General features: G+C 39.3%; 1 protein-coding gene across 2 annotated transcripts in view; it reads left to right on the top strand.

Moving 5' to 3' along the window:
- MRPS27 (mitochondrial ribosomal protein S27) overlaps window positions 1–21,207 on the top strand; it is a 48,000-nt gene that overhangs the window by 12,992 nt on the left and 13,801 nt on the right. For both annotated transcript variants that reach the window (XM_087742616.1, XM_087742615.1), the window contains exons 5-6: window positions 19,334–19,448; window positions 19,963–20,041. In XM_087742616.1, the coding sequence (XP_087598742.1) occupies window positions 19,334–19,448; window positions 19,963–20,041 (194 nt within the window). The remainder of the gene's footprint in view (window positions 1–19,333; window positions 19,449–19,962; window positions 20,042–21,207) is intronic.

The raw sequence follows: 21,207 nt of genomic DNA, 5'->3' as shown, positions 1-21,207 counted from the left end.
TGATCATTTGTAATTGATACACATTTTAGTAGTCTGTGTGGAGAGAACAGAGAGGTACCAATGTGTCACATGGCTTGTCAGACATGCTTTGGTTGGAATTTTTCTTGTGTGTGTCCCTGTAATGCTGCTTTCTTTTGGTGTTGCAAAATGCTTAGTCTTTTGGTGATGTTAGCATTGGTTTTCCAGGAGACTTCATTTCAGCAAGATCCATGAAATTATTCTCTCAAAATGCATTTATATGCAGGTAGTGAAACAGTGTGGAGAGCTCTGTAATTCATGTGAAAATGTAAAAATCCCAATTATAACATCACTTCCCTTTCAAATGAAAGTAAGTGTGCTGGCTTCAGGAAATAGGAGATGTGGTTGGTATCCGCAAGGCCCCTTTTATTGTTCTTTACATTTTGCACTTAGGCTGGAGTTCAAATGAAGGACATGTTATAAAGATACCTCTTTGCAGCTGGGAGGATGTTTGACACAGAAAAGTCCTGCAAAAGTGGCCACACTATGAGACATAAAGGAGGTGGTAGAGAGGGAGAGTTAATAAACAGAGATGCTTTGACAAGAAATCTTTTTCTGGCTTAATGAGAAACAGTTCAAAGAACAATTTTTGTACTTTTTGTAAGGAGAGTAAGCTTCTGAAAAAGAGAAAGGCAGTATCAGCAAAGAGCTTTTCTGTATCGTCTGAGGTATACAAATCCATTGTAAGCAAATGGCTTGTACATGGCCTGGTAAGTTGGCTGTATGTACATTTGCCTGAACATAAATAAGCAGAATGCTCCCAGTGTCCTGTGGTTTGCCCCTTAACTGCTTGTAGAGAATAAGGGGGAGATTTTGATGTCTCTCCCCAGTGTTGGGTGCCTCTGGCAATCTGAGGTGAAGGGTAGTCAGTTCCAAGGCCCCTACAAGGCTGGAAGATGTTCCTGGTACAAAAGGGCAAACTGTGCCTGTGGGAAGAATCGGAGGTAAATGGCATTTCCATGCTTGCTATGTGGGGTTTTCCTGAAGATGGGAGTGCCAGAACTTGTAATTGTAAGCTCTGTAGGCTGGAGACTTTCCTTGTAGTGTGTAAGGCAGAACATAGTTTCAAAAAATAGTATTCTGGAGCATTACCATAATGCATTTAGGGTCCCAAAATACAATATACGTATTATATTTAGACCTGTTTCAACTTCCCATCCTTTTAAAGCAGTGGATCTCCAGCCGTACTGTCTCCGCAGAGGATCTTGAGCTCTCAAGAATAGCTGTGTGGAAACTGCTATGCTACATTGTGGAACATGTCAGTAAGATGGTAAAGGCCATTTTGAGGGATGACGTCATCTGCTTTCAGTGCTCCTCTTTTTGTTCTCTTCTGAATACCTCCCCCCCTCCGTTAACTGTCAGACTTAAAAAAAATCCTTTCATCTCCTAGGATCCCAGCAGAAATTCTAATCAGAATGCAGAGCACTTTCAGCCAGATCAAAGACCTGGAGTTCGCCTTACTTTGTCCTGTCTCACTGAGATGTCAGTATTTCTCATGTCAGGGTGTTTTTTTGTATGATAGAAACATTAGCATAATGGAGAGGGGGTTTGTGGTGAGGTAACTGCTGATTCTGTGTGTAGGTTTTATGCCAACAAAGATTTTCAATGTGTTTGAAAGCAATTGTGGAAAGTTTTATGTTGAGATTCCTCAGGAGGATTTTTAATTGTATTAAACCCATGACCCACTGTGTAGAAAAAAGTATACACAGTCTGTAAAATGTAAATGTGCATGTGCTCTGTGTATGTGCATGTGCTCTGCAAATTCTTGGACAGTCTATCTAGATTTGTTCATTGCCTTTCCTTGATTGATAATTGCTTTTTTGTAAATGAGTTATTTCTGCAGATTTCACAATTTATTACCTTGGGTCAGTACTTGATTATAATCACAAAATGGGACAATAGCAAACTATTAGAAGTTGTTCTTCGATATGCTGTTATATCTTTCATGGTAGCAAGTTACAGTTTTGAGGCCTGATTTCAAACATTAAATAATTTTGGGACTATAGTGGTCTCCATATAGATGAAATTGTGCTTATTCCTTATAATGCCAGCGTATCAGTAGTTAGTCCAACATCATATGCAAAATAAGTTTCACCTGCACTCTCTATGTCTGCATGTCTGCTCTGTGGGTGCAGAAGTTGCAGGTTTTGATACTTTCATGCCAATCAAGCAGTTTAGCATCTGAAAACGTTCAGTTACTCTAAAGTATTGCTTGCCATAAATCATTACAATGGACTAAAAAAAATTGTACTCCTGAAATATACTTTGCATGGCATTCATTCCCACTAATATGATATTTTGTTTCTGTATATAAATCTACAGGATGTAATGAATACCAATAACTTGTTCCAGCACAAATAGAAAAAGGAGACATAGACAAAATCCTACAACATATTTAATTCTTCCTTTGAGATGTTTTCATTGTCCTAAGGCTGTAGCTGACATAGACCTCATCAGTTCATCAGGTCTTGGCTTTTGCTCCCTTCAGAGAAATATGTGGGTAAAAAAAAGAAGATATATAAAAATAAATGAGTCATAAATATCTGCCTATTACTCAAGTTATGCAGCAGTTATGTTTTGAAATGATATTGAGAAGTGGTGGAAGCATCTGAGAGAAAAATACACTTCGTAGCCAGAATGGTATGTTTTACCATTTTGGACACCTGCCTCAGCTGAGCAATCCAAAATAACTTCCTTTGCAAAAGATCTGGGCTGCTCTTTGGCGGGTTGGGAGACATAAGGAAGGGAAGCACTAGAGAGATTTACCTCATTAAAATGTTCCAGTAATTTGCATGTAAATGACAGAAATACCTGTGTTTAATGCTATTGCATTATGGTGGCCAGTGTGTGATGCTGCTTCATGGGAAGAACTGTTGGTCACTATCCAAACCAGTGCTGTCAGGTATAAGCATTCTAGTATTAGAGACTCCACCACTCTTCTGTCTCCCTCATTCACTCATACCTGCACAGAGGGGCACATGTGCTTACTCTCCCTGTCATCTTTCATGGTTTCTCTGTTGTCATTGTCTGTCCATGGTTTGTCAGAGTCTGAGCTATGGGAATCTTTGGAGAAAATAACTAGCAACTACAGTTCAGAACCCAGAGCCAATTTTCAGCAAGCCTAATGCTGTAACGGCTTCTCATTCAAGTAGGTGTGCTCAGTCAGCGTAACTGTGCTGTAAAGCGTGAGAGAACCATCACTAAAGATATAACACTGAAAAGCATTCAGAAAGATCTTTTCCTGTAACACAGGCCTTTTCAGTCATCTGCTTTTCATAGTTCATCTGTCCTTTTGTATACGCTTTCCTTTAAGCTTGGCAGAACCTGGATGAGAATTTTCTAGGCACTGCATGTAAAAGCAGAAAAAGTTGGAAGACTTTCCTTCAACATGAATCTTTTCTTTTTTTTCATGTTGCCAACACTAAAGGGATAAGCATTTGAATTTTAAAAACCTATCTATTTAAAAAAAGGGAAAATGAAAGATTCTTCTACAAACAGAATGCATGTATCAACCTTAGGGGGCAATCCCCCCCTCCCCAATATTTCTGGAGTAGATAGAAAGATAAAGCCAGTCAGATTCAGAAATGGAAAGAACTGACTCAGTCCACACCCCATGTAGACATATTTTTCATTTAGTATTGGGAGAAAGGCTTTCACTACTATTCTTGCAAGAAAGAATATTAGCAGAATTTTCATATCTTTCAACCAGCATCTTTCTTGCCAACAGCTCAACGCATTCTATCTAGTAGATAGTATTGGAAATAGACTGAAGTACAATGTGAGCGGTAAGTATTTAGGACCAGATCTCAAATGTTGTACTCATTGTATGTTGAAGGAGAAAAGGCAATTTTGTCTCAGAATTTGACTCATACTCACCTTAAATGTCAATTTCGCTATACCCAGTGGCATTCCAAAGGTTGTTCCGTAAATTCCTGCACCAGCAAAAAGCCTTTCTGGAGACAGATCTTGCCTTATATTTTAGAAATACTGAGAGTCTAGACGGAGGTTAAATTGCAGCCAAAAATGTAAAGAGCGAGCTGTTCATATGAATACAAATGACCAGGACAGAGTAAAGCCTTTTATAAGCTTCAGAATTTAAAACACAAACACAGTCAGAGATTTATTCCTTTGCTGGCTTTGATGACTAATAATTGTAAAGATACACTTGAGAAAAAACCCCATCCAGCTTCCCGTGAAAGGAACTTCAGGTTCCATTACAGCCCCTGAGCAGGAATGGCAGCCAGAGCCAGGCAGCAGCTCCAAACCCACGTAAACAGAAGAAAAAAGCATGGGAAATTATTGTTTCTGTTGAGTATCCTCTCTTACAGCTTTCCTAAGTAGTGTTGAACAGTACAGCAATCCTTTCCCTTTAAGTAATGTGGAAGATGGCAAATACTGGGATAAAAACCTGGATTTTTATTAGGTTTACAACCATACCCAGAGCTGCCATGATCCCTTCCTTGGGAACTGCTAACTTTGTTGTTATTGCATCCATCAACCTAAGTCATTCCTTTATGGTGCAAGTATTTATTCCTTTTTGAATCAACAGAAATACAGCAGAAAAAATAATGATGAACTATATTGTTAAGGAATAATCCTGACATACTGTAGACCAGAGCTGTCTTATTACAGATAGGTTGATTGGAATTAGAATTATTTGAATTGTTGAATTTGATCTCAGTTTAAATCAGGAAGCAAGAAACCTTAATTCAAATAAAAGACTTTAATCATGTTTCATGTTTATAATTTTATTTATCTTTCTACAGAAAGCCTTATTGTTGTTTTCTGGTAACCCTTTAAACCATTTTAATTTTCTTTGGAATGATAGTACTAAATTTGGAACCATTTTTTTACTGAGCAAGGAGACAATCTTGTTTAGGTACTTACTGGGTTAAGAGGTATTTATTTACAGGTATATATATTTATATATTTGATTATCTTTACAAAAAGAGAGAAGTGTTTACAAGAGTGCTGTTTTTCATTGGTAGGGACAACTCTATTGAGAAAGAAACTTGAATGAAAGTGTTACTTTTCTGCAAATGTACACATTTTAATGATTATGTAAACATTAATTATATTAGGTACAACATGGAAAGCATTTATCAGAACATGTTTTGCATTTAAAAGTTATCAACTACAGGAAATCTTTTTATTTGGTGAAATTAACAGATTCTCCAGATGCCAGGATTTTACTATTTGTACGTGCTGTGTTTTATTCCTCTTTTATTTAGAAGGGGCAAGCATGCATTCCTGCTGTTTTCAGTCACAAGTACTCATTATTGAGCTGAACTAAATGTAACATAGGAGAATAAAGAATATATTATGATTGCAGCTGTAGAAGAGGCAACAGTCATTAAAAATTCTGGTTTCAGTTGCTTGGCTAGTAACTTTCTCTAGTCTGTGGTATCCTGCTGGTAAAATTAGCTGTAAAAGATATGTTTCTTGAGGAAAAAAGATATTTAATGCAAACTGTTGAATTCAGGGTTTTTTTGTGAGCAGTTTATTTCAAATAGAAATTCTATTAATTTTTTGTTAGCTTTAACTTACTGAGTCACAAGGCTGAGTAGCACGGGATTGTGGTATGAGCAAAAGTCGGGATAGCCATTCACATGAAAACATTAGGCCATTTTAACTTGATCTGTCTTCACACATCATGAATAAAATAACAAAATAGTCTAAAAATGGGAGAGCATTTGTACTATATTTTGGGAAATACAGGTTTTTGTGCTACCGCAACCGGCGTGTACTCAAAATGCTGAACAGTTTAAATGTCACAAGACAGAGGAATAAGTACAAAGTCCAAAGGCTTCCAGATCAGGCATAAGATAGTCAGTATGGTTGAACGGTGGCAAGTCATGCCCTGGTTTTATAGTGTAGACCGATGGAGAGGAGGACAAAGGAAGGCACTAAGGTATTTTTTCCTGTGTTACCTTAGCCAACATATGAAATACAAGGCTTTTGTGCATTTTCATTGAGAACTTCACTTCGTTTTACTGTATACAAGGAAAAATCCATATGATCTTAATTTTGAACAAACCATTGTTGTATATAAGCTTCCTTGTTTTGATGCATGTTGCTGCATAGTATGTAGTAACAGGTAGCAGATGTGATGCAGGTTCCAGAAGGTGAAAGCATTTGGAAATTAAAGGAGCATTAAGATGACCATGATAAGGGATGAAATAATGTACCACAGGTATAGATCTGATCTTCTTTTGTTTTATTTTACACCATTATAGACAAAATGGTTATAACAAAATGAAAATTACTGTGACAGCGAGGAGAGATACCTACTTTAGCACACATCTTTAGCATATAAATGATTGGGAATGTTAATTTCAAATAGCTGGCTGTTTTTATTTACAGAAGTGGATGTTTATGCTTTTGTAGAACTGAAAATAGTTTTGTCAACGATCAGTTATCGAGACATTTAGAAAATTATCTGATTATATCCATCAGGCTGTAGATTTCTCTTTGGCTTCAGTAATAAAGAAATTTGAAGATCCAGCTTATGTTGCTTGATTCCAATGGCTCATTTTTTCTAAATATTTCCATCTTCTTCAGAAATGTCCAAAAACATTAGAGTGCAAAACAAAATTGAAAATAAGCAGGTGCATTTATTCAACTTGTATGGCTGCTTATTTCTGCATATACCTTCATGCCTGTGAAAAAGTGTTCTACTCCCTAAGGAGAGAAGCAGCTTGTATTGCAAACAGACCCACAAAACAGTGCTTTGCTGTAATTGAGTAGGGATACTGATAAGCAAAGGTCATAGTTTAACATTTTCCTGGAGTGATTTCTGAGGTTATTACTCTCTCTCTTTGTTTTCCAGAAATGGGAAATTAAGGTGGAAATTTCTGAATGTAAGACGCCCAGCAGCAAAGTGGGAAAAAAGGGTTATTCAGGGTGCCTACTTTTGGGGTTTTTTGTTGTTGTTGCTGTTTTTTTCTTTTTTGTTATTTTAATGCTGCTTTAATAGTGAGCTATTTTTAAAGCTGCATGCTCCAGATAATGTATCTATACTGTCTGCTGGAATGAGGCCAGTTGCGTTTTCAGCGCTTCTCTGTACCAAGCACTCCAGTCACTCTGCTCAGCTACCTGCGACTGTTCCTTCTGGTAGAGTCTCCATTACTTCTTTTTCTATTTCTGTCCTTTACTTGGTAAATCTTTGGTTCCTAGGCAGAATAATTCCTTCCTTACTCTTTTTTTGGGGGCGTCATGGGGGGGGTGGGGGTGGAGGGTAGGACAGGATGGGGCAGGGGAAGCTTAGATAGAAGCCCAAGCTGCTCCTATCAGCTGATGATATCCCCTTACCTATTTCCTAAAATCCTGGTGTGTCCTGTGTCCCTGAAGGAGAATGTCCGCAGGCTTTTCAGCTGCCTCCCTGTCTCCCCTTTGCTACATCAGTTTGAAAGCCTGATGGGCTCTGTTAAATGTGAAGTTAGTCGTTTTAGGAATAATGCTGCGGCAGCTCTCTGTAGTTGGTTTCCATCTTCACCACTCTGACAGATTTTGTGGGATGCTAGGTTGCACATCCTTGAAAAGTGCTGGAGTTGTCCTTGCCTCCCAGCTTTTTTCAAATTAATGGTCCATGTGCATGTGTGGTGTGCCAGGTCCTCAGCAGATTGATGCAGGTACCTGGTAGCTGGGGGAACCATGTGTTTTCTTCTTGGACCAGGAGAGGATTTGACCCAGGATCTAGTTCAGGGAGCATTTAAACAGCCAACAAAGAATGCTCTCTTGGGTTTGTTGTTAAAATGGGAAGGGGGTATGCAACAGAGCAGCTGGTAGAAACTCCTATTTTCTCAGCTGTAAATGTAGACACAATAAACATTGCTTCTTTCTCTTGCTGAAAAAGTGAACAGGGATTTTTTTTTTTTTTCCCCTGCACCTTCACTGTAGAGCTTTTCAAGCTGAAAGCGTACAGATCTTGGCAACTGGCTTTGCAAGCAGATTTGCACCTTTATGAGTTACATCTTTTTCCAAGAATTGGTGTGGATATGAAGCTGGCTTTAATCTCTAAAGTCAACTTCATGATCATCCTCTTTAAATTGTTATTTATTTAATTCTGATCTCTCCTCTTTCACTGCTGTTTTCCTTTAACATACTCCTTTCTTCAGTCTAATCGTCACTTTCCACTCAGTTCCATTAGGGAGTGAGCAGAGCAGGGCTAAATACAGCCACAAGCAAAATACACGGCCTCTGGCAGCAGACAGTTGGGAGTAAAATGGGCAACCCGCCCCCCTCCTTTGCCTACACTGCCTGTGCCAAAGCTCTGACAAACCAGACTGGCTGCTGGTGCTTGTAACTGGGGGTGGACAAGGTACAGCAGCTACTGTGAGAGCATGACAGAGGAGCATTCGCAGCAGGAGTGGTACACTCTGCTTTCTCTGCAAAGGGTTTTCGGTTTTTGTCTTCCATTGAAGTTACTGTCCTGCAGCGATCATGCCTTTTCACAGTTTCCTTTGTCCAGGTTAAATTGTAAAACAGCAAGTTCATCTTACATAAGATACTGTTGTGTTGTTTCGGAAATCGTGGTTCTTTGGGGGAATACAATAAAAAAAGCCAGACTGAAACACATGTAGTACATAATTGCACATAGTTGCAGTGTTTTCCTCCCTCTTCTGTCTTCTCCTGCTCAGTGGGTAACATGACATGTGTAAGCCTCCCATACCATGAGTGCCTTGGAGAACTGGGTGCTTGTAGATGTCAGTTTGGAGCCTGAATACAAGATCTGAGTAGGCCACTGCAAGAAGGCAAAGCGGCAGGGCGTCCTGGCCTTGCATCTTGCACTGATGCTCATCAGCAGAGGCAAAGCCAGGAGTGGGTTATATTTATAACTAACAGTCTTGGCTGTATTCTGGTCTCAAAAGGGGAGGAACTACAAAATATCCATTTTCATTTTGAAATCCTCTGGCTGTTTTGAGTAGCGCAACCTCATTTTACTGTGCAGCTTGTACCTACCTACGCAAGGGAACATTTGTCCTACAGTACATGCAGTACTTAAAGTGAGGTACCTACTGTCTCTCTCTTTAAATAACAGATCTGATGGTACAGTATTTTTCTGGAAAGAATAAGAGTAAAACAATCACAAAGCTAGTAAGAGACCACAAATTTCAAACTGCCAATGCTTGAGTCAGTTTTGCCATGTTTATCCTTAATTTGCTTACTGGTCCACATGTTTGACATCAGAAGCAATGGAACAAAGGACATTTCTGTCCCATTGGGCTTGGAAGAAGTTAGATGCACTAAGAGGTGTGCTAACTAGAAGTTACCCTCTGAAGTACTGTGATTAGGTAACTTACTGTGGCTAGGGAACAGTTAAAAATGTATCGTGAAGGACTTGAGGATTTTTGTTTTTTGTTGCTGAAAATATTTTTCTCAGGAAAATGCATGGTTGGAAGAACAAAATTGTCAATAAGCTGTTGCTCATTGAGACATGACATGAAATGGAGACAGATTCATGGTGGACTGCCTGGTAGCCAAGACCTGGCTATGCAACTATGCAACTCTTTTTGGAAATGGTTGCCTTTTTGACAGCAGCTCTGGCTGAAACTAGAGGTGAGCATCAGGTGTTTTGTCCCCCCTGTTGCAGGTGTTTATGCTTAATATGAAAACCTTATTTGTTTACCTTGACAGCTTACCAGATAGCTCTGCCTTCCCTTTGCTTATGGGGTGCAGAAGGACAGCAATGCACAAGGAAATCAGGCTCTAGCAATGAAGAATGAAAAGGGCACAGGTAGTAGGTCAAAATTAGGTTAACTTGAACTGTGGGACTATGGCAGCAAATCTGAAAAGGTGAAACCTGAATTGTGCAAATCCAGTTTTTTAAGTGTTTGGCAGCAAATGTAAGATTTGGCTCTTCCCTTGCTTAAGTTGGCTACTAAGATCCATTCAGTATTTGTATTCCTGCAGCACTCTCTTGCCAGCACCTTCTTTTTGCTTAGGTTGCACGTGGTGTGAAACTGAACAACATAGCAGAATAAACAGTTTGCCTCATATGCTTGTGTATTGCAGCCTTTGATACTCAAGCCAGAGGAATACATCTGTTGTAATCTGTGCAAGCTCAACTGTGAACAAACTGAAAAGTGTCAAAGGTTGTGTCAGTGGGTGTAACGTTACAGTAGGTTGAAGCTAGTGTGTGATGTATTTCTGGGAGATACTTTGTGAAGCATAAAGAATTTGAGTAGAATAAATGGAAGATGCCGCAACATTATAATGTGGACTCCAGCTGTCAATGAATTAGGTCTCTGACAAAATTATGTTAATTTTGTCTCAGGTTAAATTTAGACTTGTATATTAGGCACCGTTAAAAAGTTGCTGTTTGCAAATACTGTAATAGCAATGTCTAGTTAGAGGCTGAGGTTTTTTTCCTGCTCTTAAAATAAGAAGTCATTATTGGCTTTTGTTGACAGCGATTTTTATGCATACCCATAAAGTGTTCCTTTTTAGTATAATGTGAAAGGGGTGTTCTGTCATAGTTTAAGCTTAGCGCTAGAAGGCAGAAACTCCTGAACATTGGTCGTAACTCTGATGCAGTTCCTTCTGACGCTGAATGAACTATTATAAAACTTGGAGCCTCTGTCTTGCCAGCTTTAAAAGCCTTTGGTGCTATGTCTCTCTCCAGCTTGGTTAATGGTTACTGGAACACAGGCTTCACTGTGACATCCCTGCAGTAGTTGGTGGCTAAGAGATGGAGGTTTTCTAAAGCATCTGAAGTAATTTATTTATTTTTTAAAATGAAGCATCTAACTAGCTTTGAAGCAATTTATTCCCTAATATCACGTAATCTTGCAGATAGCCTTGGTTGAAGAAAGCCCATGACATAGGTACCATTTGGTACCCAGAAGATTTTAAACTTACTTCCAATATGCAGCTAGTGGGAACTAGCTTTTTTGCTAGAAACTGACTTTCTGGCAGTCTTTAGCAGGGGATCCCTCTCGCTCCGCAAAGTGAACCAGGTAGAAAGGTGATTTCAGCAGCTACAACTTACAAACGGGCTTTCACAAACATTTCTTTTTCATTTCAATAACTTGTGTACCAGCTTTCAGACAGATGTAGAATTAATTGAAGTAATGACAGGCTTAGCTGGGTTAGTAAAATGGTAACAATCGAATCAGTGCTTTACTTATATATGCCATTTTTTACAGCCTTTGGGTTAATCAGTTTTCGGAGACGTGAGTAAAGATTCCAGCAGAACTGACGCTTTGTTGAGCTTTAATACAGCAAGTTTTAGCCTTAGACACTTAGAAATTGCTGAGATTCAAAAATCTTACCAAAGCAAGAAACGTAGTGTGTTGTACAATTCTTAATTTCTCTATATATGCGTTTGTACGCCAGGATACCAGGAAAGGATAAAATTAATGGAAGAGTTGGTTTAAATTAGACTTCATTGTGGTTGCATGGGGACAAGGAAGGGCACGAGAGAGTATCTTACCAGAAACACTATACCAACAGCTCACCCTGTGTTTTTCTCAGCCTATGATACTCTCTATTCAGTCACTAGAATATTAATGGCATTTATATTCAAAACCGTTAATTTCAACTGTAAGCCCAGAAGTATTTTTAACAGAGAGAAATTCTAGGTGCTATGTCCTTTACAGTCAATAGTTTGGGAAAAAGTTGGGCTTTTTATTATTGTTGTTATTATCATGACAAGACTTTTCCTTTTTCTTGTTAAGTGTTGCTCTTTGAGTGAATTTCACCTTTATGGTGAAGGTAGTATGGATTCTTCACGTGTGTGAGAAGAAAATCTGATTTTCCTGCCTATCTTTTCCAAAAGGAGTGTGAGAGGTGGAGCGTGTTGGGTGATGGCACTCTATTATCCTAGGAGGAGGAGAAAAATAGAAATACTACGTTGAAGTGTCTGTTTATTTGGTTTCTTTCATTGGGGATATGTCTCTAAGCAACAAGAAGTGAAGCATATCTCCCTTGCTGTTCACCTCATCATTCTGTCTTGACGATACAGGAGTAAAGCCAAAAAGGGCGGTTGCTTGTTTCACAGTCTGCATTTGAAATAAAACTTCTGAAAGTCAATAAAATGGCCCAGTTTTGTTTTCTGCATTAAACTAAACCGGGCACCCCTACCTTTTCTCAGTAGCAATATTTGTATGATCACAATGTTCTTTTCTCTACCAGTCACACTGGGGATCCCCAAGCGGCCAGTTTTAGCTTTAGTGAGCTAGCTGACGACCTTCCCTTTAACCTGTCTTGTTTAAATATTATGCTTAGAACAAGGAGCCGTGTTGATACTGGATATTTAAATGTTAAGACCTTTAGTTTCTAGCTAGGCAAGGCCTGTGACTGTTGTCCTGTCGTGTCAGGTTGAGGCATACAGAGCACCTTCAACCAAGCTGATACACTAGAAATCCTGACTCACGTTCTTTTGAGAAGTGAACTACCATTGGTGCCCTGCCAGGCAGTGCATAATTCTGGAGTATTTTGGAACTACATGGCTAGAGGAGCTTTTTAGGAAACACATTTAACAGCCTGGAAGAGGCTGTTACAGCTGTTCACAGCGACAAAGAGTGTACGGAGCAGCAGTATATTGCTTGAGCCTGGGCTTTGCTTTTTCAGTCTGGTTATGAACTAATTAGTATAAAGGTTTGAGGCATTCAGGGCAAGCCTGTGGGATACTTAAGTTGATCGAGTTGTCTGAAGGATTCCTCCTCTCTGTGCTTCGCAAATGATTCTAGAGGGGTTAAAGGCTGCATGGTGTAACCTGGTGGCAGGAGGTTGGAAGAGCTGCTCCACTCCAGTTCTATTATGTTCACTGCCTGTGGATGGAAAGAGAGATAAATAGTTCAAGTACTTTTCAGAGCCAGGAATCCCAATAAATTGCTTCAAGTTTTGCTGTAGGCTCTGGATCTGTTGCTGTTAATGTTTCTTTTGTGGTGGTTCTTACATCTATTTATGTATAAGCAAAGCATTTCTTTTATGCTGCTGTAAACTGCATCTCCATTCATACATTGTTTTGAAATTTATAACATTTATCTAGGATTTTGCAACTATTTGATACTATTTTTTCTTTTTAACGTAATAAGGCTGTTCCTTGTGTTTTACTCACAAAGGTGCCTTAAATCCATCAAAAGGAAGAAGAGCATTTAATGATACAAGAGATTGACAACAATGGGCAGAAAATGCTTGTTGTATCAGAAATTCAGCTTGTCATTTGTTAATCCGCTCTAATAACTGGCTGTCAAAGTAGCTAGGTCAGTAAAGGATAAACTAGATCCTAGGCACTACATGGTTGATTGTTGTATGTGATAGTCATTGTTAGAAAGAGACTTTGCAAAGCTGAGCTTTCTGTGCAGGAGTGTGGTTTTGAGCAATGCAGTAGCTACTGAGACTACTGAATGGTGAACTCTGTCCTTTCAGTTGTTAGGAGAGGGTGGTTACCAGGGTAATATCCCAAGACTTCCTAAATGACTGTGTAGTATGTACTTCTACCCAAAATACTGCCTCTTCAAGATCTGGTCCTTTTCCCAAGCATAAGGGTTAAGAAACAGGTAACATCGGGGTGGACAGAAATAAAAGTTGAATGTGGTATAACTGGAAAGCAAGACCCAATACTAAAAGTATTCTTCAAGTCTCCTGTTCGGCCTTGGTGTTCGACTGTGCTTCTGTACTATGGTTTCTCTTATCTAAAAACTGATTGTTTAGGCCTGTTTCTGCATTCATCAGTGGTGTTAGAGCTCTGTGCAACTCCTGAACAAAAGACACTGTGCAAGAAATATGCATTCATGTGGAGGTGGAGCAAGCCTAATTTAGAAGAATTAATTTTATGGTCAAAGCAATCAAGAGCTAAATTAGTTTAAAATCAGAGATCGAGGAAAGTCAATAAAAATTAAAACAGGATAAGGGCTGCATGTGGGCTTTACTCAGGGAGTCTGCAAACCGCTTCTCTTCTTGTGCAAGAGCACAATTCTGCCTCAGCATTAGACTATCCTCTGTTGACTCATCTGATTTTTTAAACCTGTCCTGTTCCTGCTTTAGATAATTAATTTCTTATACTACATATGCTAGTTGAGTTTTTTATTTCAACATAAAAGGAAAATGTTCCCTCTTTTTGCTTGAGTGTAAGCAGTTAATGCATGAGGTATTTCCTATAGGACTGATGTTTATACATGAAATTTTTAAAAGGATGCATACAAAGAAGGGTGTAGGCTAAGATGCAGGCAAAGAAGAGATGGAAAAGTAAAGTTTTATTCCTGTTTAAAAGGACATTTCAGTCAACAAAGATTTTTTTCACGGCTGTTGCCTTTGACACTGACACATGAGCAATGCCTCGGGGTCCATTTAAAATGCAGGCAATTTTTCCCAAGGCCTGTGGCTTGAAATGACAAACAAAGGGAGAGTTTTGGGTGATGTTTCCTTAGCCTTCCAGTTTCCCAGCTAAGCCTGCCTGGAATCCATTTGATCATTATGCACTGTAGCTTAAAAAATGTGCCTGGGAAGAAAAAAACATGGCATTGCCAAGGAGCTTCACAGCCCTGTATGACTTGTGTAAAATGTGGAGTGTCTTTGGATTCGTTCCATTGAGAGAGCTTCTTCCTGGCTTGCAGAGACATTCCTTATGCTATTTATTCATTTTAAGTCGTCTTATATTTTGCTTCAGAACTTTTTAGAATTTTAAGTGGATGAGAAGAAATCTGGCACTATCCTCTCCTGATTAAAGCAAATGAACATGCAAACCCATATTTCTCTCTAGTTCTAAAAGAAGTAAGAGAGATCTGAAGTGTAGGTGGAAGAAATTTGTTACAGTGACTACCACTAGGTAGGTTCCTTCCTTTCCTGGACTAGATCCTACAAGGGGGCTAGCAACATATGAAACCTTTTTGGTTTTAACTCTGAGGAAAGCACAATAACACATGAAATGATGTATATTAGAAATAATGAAAGCATGGAGACTGCTCAGTGTCCTGTTGTTAATTTCTCCACTTCCTTGCAATGTGGCAGAAGATGGTACAGGAATTTTTAAAGCATAAGAACAGAGAAGAACATTGTAGTACAAGAGGTTTTATTTAAGGAGTTGGTTTTATGTATGGTAATGCAAAATTAGCAAAGCAAAATGCAGGTGCAATTTAGAAAGTCTTGAAGAAATCTGGAGGCCTAAGAGATCATACAGTTCTGTGCACTGGATGTGTAGATCATCACAAAATACTTTCTCATTAGGTCAGACAAAGTTGGAGAAAGGAAGGGGACTCCCTGTTTCACAGATGGGGGGAAAAAGAAAAAATAGTGTATTGCACAAGGATAGCCTCTGGCAGTACCAGGAATTGGATCAACCCTTAAGAAAGCCTCAGAGTGCAAAATGGGAGCTTCTGATCAGCTTAGCAAAGAATTAGATCTGCCGAACTGGCCTTCCCTCCGTACAGCAGAGCTGTTCCTGGTAGTATATTGCTTCTGCAGCACTTGCTCTTCTGTAATCCAGCAAATCCTCCTTCACCATCTTCCTCATTTGTGCCTGTCCCCAAAGCAACTCCCCTGTGCCAAACCTAAGGAAAAGAATACAGTCCAGCATCTTGATGCTTCTGTTTACTCTCAGGGTTGCTGTATTAATTCCCTTGAGAATACAAGGTATGTGAAAGCAGCACTGGAGTGCATCACCACTTGATGGCACCAAACAAATTGGAAAGACCATTTTAAATAAAGAAAGAAAGAAGGGAAGCAACTCAGCTTTTCTGCAGTGTGGGAGGGTACCAATAGAATTAAGTCATGCTTGCTGTATTAGTAGAGCACTCCATAAAGCACTCTCAGCATCTGATAAACTTTTCCATTGTTCAGTTTCTTTAACATAGCATGAGTACTTCAGCATTGTTGTAAATAATGAGCAACAGGGCCTTGTGCAGAAAATTAGTAAACTAAAAATGTATTCTTAGCCCAATGTGTGGGTCAGTTTGTGAGCAAGAGAGCGTATGCACTTGCTGGGCTAAAAATGTACCGTGTACTGAGGCTATACACTCACTATATCTCTTCCAAGTTATAATAATTTTGCAAGTACAAAGCAATGGTTTAACGAAAATCAAGTTTGTGGACTGCATCATTTGAACCAAAATAAGGGGAATTCTAGTACCATTGCACTGTGTGCTGTTAGATTCACAATGAGCTTGATATTTCAGGAACTGCTTGTCTTACACATACTCCTCTTCTTGTTCCCTGTGGGGACAGATGTTCTCAGTTCAATGGCTGGAAGGATGACCATATTGATTCTTTAGCTATTAACATTAAAGTGTACCAACAGGGAGCTCCCCTAATACTGTTACAGATGCTTCTCCTTGTCTTTTCTGAATGTGTTATAAGAATCTTATGCTTCTCAGGTTTTTATTAGTTCTCAGAAAAATGAGTTTCAGCAGCAGACATCTGCAAGATAACCTCCTGGTCTTTCCATTAAACACACAGCAATTGCTAGAGGCTTCCTTTATTTAATTCACTCTGAATCCTCTGCTTTCTGTAGTTTTAGCTTCCTTCTGTCTTTTCATCTGTCTCTGAACATATTGCCTTGCTAAATTATATCCTGGTTTGTGTTTTGTGGAGAAAGAGGAGGAAGATGTTAATGCTTGTCAAAATGACCAGCAATCTTCTCTTTTCCCTGATTCCCTTTCAAATAAAAATGTCTGCCACAACATTTGGTTAGTTTGTCTAGGTTAGCTGCAAAAACAGATACTCTGTTGGCTTATCTTCTCAGCTAGTAGAATAGAGACAGCTCATCCCAGCATTATATGGATCAGAAACAGTTAAAGATTGCAGCATACCTGTTTTCCTTTCACTTCCAGTTCTCCTTCTACCACATCATGGATCAATGGCAGTGTGTTGTGTTGAGGGATCGTGTACATGCATATGTATTGCATTCTTGTTGACATGGAGACAGAAAAATTTTGGCACCAGTCCCCTCTCTTCATTCCCAGTCAACTGTTTTTTAATTAATTATTAGACTTAACTAGAAAATTCTTTGGCTGAGAAGCTGTTTGATTTTATTTGCATAGTACCTGTTGCAGTGGAGACCTGCTCCAAGCATAAAGATCTTAATAGTAATGTACAGTAATTATATCTGATAGATCCTGTAATTGTCCATACACACACACACACACACACACGCTCAAATCGGTCCCAGCCACATGCCTCTGAATTTTGTGTGTATTGATTCCAGAAACTTGTGTTGACCGAGGATCAGTTTCATCCCGTTTGTAGACTGCATAGCACCCCTGTTAGGCCTTTTACTGTCCAAGTGCAATTTGACTTTGAAACCTAGAAGCATTTCACCATTACAGTAGGCTGTAGCATTCCCAAGGTGCAGGAGGTATTGCAGTGCTCTCTCTCACTATGGTGTACTCAAGAGAATAAATACAGCTCTGCAAAAAGGTGAATATTCAAACCCATTAAAACCTTTGGGTGTTTGGGGTTTTTTTAATGTTTGCTTCTATCCTGTGTAACTAATTAGCAGGAAGGATGCCAAAGATTGTATCAAAAGAAAGGCCTAGGTCTTTGAGAGCATCAGTGTCATGTTTTTATGAGACAAAGTCTGTTGTTTTCCATGTGTGAAACAATATTAACCATTTAAGGAAGCAACTTTAAAAGATGCTGACAGCTTTATTGCTGGGTGCTGGTGTTGCACTCTGACCCGTCTTGAAAGGCTGGTGAAACAGTCTGTAGCAATTAGATAATTGTTTCATCAAAATATGAGTAAGTCCAAATGCCTGTAATTGATGCATCCTGTAAGCATTATTGAACAGGACTTTAATGAAAGCAAATATACGTTCTTGCTGTTCCCAGTATTTGAACTCCAGAGGGAAGAAAATGGAAAGCAATTAGAGCAACAAAATGGATGTTTGTAATTTAATGTTCAAAGCATGCTTTTCTTTTTCTGTTAAATTCTAATTTAATGGGGAGATTTCACATGCCACTTACAAAACTGTATTTAGACTTTGTGTAGTTGTTTAGCTCTGCTTTTGGCATGGATGTCTTCTGCATTCTGAAGGCTCTGTAGGCTGCAGTACTTTTCCAGGCTTGGTCATCTGTGTAGCCCTCAGCCATGGGATGCAATACGCAGAGATTCAGTGAGGGGGAAGGAGAGTTGGTGGCCACGTTAATCTGATAAATGTTCTGGAAAGCATGCTCACTCAGATGGAAGAGCCAGCCCTGCCTCTAAATGGTGCTGCAGCTTGGCTTGAGGCTGCAAGCATCTGCACATGAGCCCAGCTCAGTCATCGGCATTTTCTACAGGAAGTGGCAGTCACTTCTGTGCTGGGGACTGAGCCCATTTTTCATGCGTACAATTTGAATTGAGAAAGGTTGCATGCATCTCTTCACACTGGGGTATGAAATTCAGCCCAGGACCAAGGCAGCAGGTCCTACCACTGGACTCTCAGTTGGTTTTTGAGCCTTTGCCAAAGGTAAAGCTCCATATGCTTTTTGTCACTATTTCTCCAAATACAGAGCAAGGTGGATATCTCTGAATAAGGATGAAATAAAAGAAGCTGAACTTAAAAGTATTTAATTTTACAAATTGGTTGAGCACTGGAGTAGGTTGCCTGGGAATATTGTTGAAGACGTGGCATGAGGTGTCTCAGAACAGGTTAAAGAAACATCTCTTGGGAGCAAGCCAGCTGGTGCAGGCAGGCAGGGGAGGGCTCTCCAGCAGAGTTTCCCCTTGCACGAGGCATGCCTCACTGGTGAAGCGTTTCTAAACACAAAGGAAGCATGCAGCAGCCCAGGGGTGGACTGTGCTGAGGCACAATGTATTCTTAAGTAGTTGAAGTGAGGCACGAGTTAGAGACGGTCGGAGACACCAGATTACACAAGCTCCAAGGGTTCAGACCCAGCTCTGTTTTGATGTAATTCTGATACTTGCTGATGTCATCAGTCATGGAGCAGTGTCTCGGAGCAGTCTTTGACGAGACTAGCAACAAGGCAATGTTGTACGATCAGAAGGACAAGGTTAAAAATACTACCATGTTTATAGCAATCTCAGCTGGCCTTCATAAATATACCAAGCTATTATTTTATGGCATTAATCTTTTCCAGGGAAAAGCAGTACGCTTTCTGGAAAGTGAGAAGTTTAAAGTATTATGCATTTGTGAAAAAGTCAGATTCCCCCTTCGTACACAGTATTTAAGTGTATCAAAGTTTTGTTTCTTACTTGAAAGGGCTAGCTGGAGCTCTTTGGAGAGCAATGATTGCCTGCAAAGTCAAATACAGACAGATTTATATTTGAGATCATGAAAGGCAGGGGTTCTGAAACTCACACTTTGTTGATTACAGAATTTGTTTTTCCGATAACAAAGTCATATTGTCACCTGGACCATTTATCATCCTTTAGGTTTCGGCATAGTCCGAATTGCTGGTACTTGCGAGACTGGACCATCCACAGCTGGATCAGACAGTGCTTAAAATATGGCGCAGAAGACAAAGCCTTATACACATTAAAAAACAAGGTAAGTTTTTACAAGGAAAAGCCATGAATATATTTGATCAGCTTTTTGAGACAAGTGTGGCTTACCTGGGATTCCTATTGCAGCCAGGTCCTGTAGACTGTGGTTTTATGTTCAGGTATTTCTTTGTAAAAAATTAACGTTGCACTTGAATTTTAGCTAAAGCTCTTTACAGCTTTTATTTCCTCTTCTTTCCCAGGAAGCTTTTTGTTTCTAAACACTGTTGGTGTCCAAAACATGCTAGATGCAGGAGAGGCATAAAAACCTGATGGGCAGTGCCCCTCCTTCCGAAGTTTCAAAGGCTCAGAGAAAATGCCAAAACAAATCCAGTACATCAAAAGTTAGAAGGCCTGCATCACAGGAGCCCTGCTAATCTGCTTGTGTTGCTTGACTGACTGTCACATTGTAGTAGTGTGCAATGCTATGATTCTGATCTTTCTGATACCTGCAGCGCTATGATTGGGAAGATTTGAACAGCAGATTTTCACACTGATTTTTTTTTCCTTCTTCCCTTCAGGTTCAGTATGGAATTTTCCCAGATAATTTTACATTCAATATTTTGTTGGATTGTTTTATAAAGCAGAAGAAATATGAAGGTAAAAAAATATGTGCCAATTCTGCATCCTTAGTTGTATGCTCTTAAATCTGCAGAGCCTTTCTTTGAATTAAAAACTTTTAGCCATATTTTCTCTGAAGTCACCTTAAAAATACGCCTTCTCCTTCCTTTAAACTACTTTTCTGCATGTTTATATCTCATTTCTGTGGGTTTTTATTCATTACATAATTCTGAAACGTGCAATTCACAGTTTCTACTGTCATTATGTCATACTATTTCAAATGTAAATCAACTTCTCCACTTTTTACAAGTCTGACTTACATGCTAACAGCATCATAGGAATTATTAGTGATAATTAGAGTGTTATAAGAATCGAAATGCATCTTGATAGAGTTCATCTCACCTACATTTAGCTATTCAAAAAGCTACATATCAAAACTGTTTGTCTAGATTTTCTGTCTGTCACCGGAGGGAGCCAGCTATGCTGAATTGCAGTGTTGAGGTACCTGTCTTTCACTATTGACTGTTTAAGTGTTGAGGTGAATAATCCTCTCATGTTTGATGGCAAATACTTAAGATTTTCATTTCACTGCAGGTTTTCTGGTACTGTAGACTTGCAGTGAGCTTTTCTTTGCGTAAGCGTCTTTAAAACAAATAACTGAAAGGGACGATAGAATTGCAGGACTTGTCCATAGCTTTTATCATGAAGGTTTTGCTAAACGGCAATTTAATACATATTTTATTTTGAGAGCCCCCGTATCTGTGAATTCCCCCTTATTCCATCCATATTTCTTTTCTGTGACAGGCTCAAGGCCTTTTGTTTAACAAACTGTCCTCCCGGACAGGGAGTGTCATTGGACACTGTGGAGATCCTCCAGAGCACTGTTTGCTGAACGAAGTGAGTGCTGTGGGTGACCTGTAACAGCATTTCTGCTCCATTGTACTCTCCTGTCACCATAAGGGCAGTGAACTTAAGCCAATCTTCTCTTGTTTGTAATCTAAACATAAGAACAAAGAGTAATTTTTAGAGATTTAAAAAAAAAAAATATTAATAACTGAAGGGCTGAGCAAAGAAGAGCCAATTGGAGAGTGTAGAGCTGAGTTTGGAAAGCTCCTTTGCTGTGGTCTCATGCTATTCAACCCATTCTTCCTTGTCGCGGTGTGTTTGAATAGCCCAAGTGAGTATGACTAATTCTATATTACTAG

Source organism: Nipponia nippon, unplaced genomic scaffold (assembly GCF_047370975.1).
Source record: "Nipponia nippon isolate SJK-2023a ecotype South Korea unplaced genomic scaffold, ASM4737097v1 scaffold_8, whole genome shotgun sequence".
NCBI classification, from domain to species: domain Eukaryota; kingdom Metazoa; phylum Chordata; class Aves; order Pelecaniformes; family Threskiornithidae; genus Nipponia; species Nipponia nippon.
This window is presented reverse-complemented; position numbering and strand designations above follow the sequence as displayed.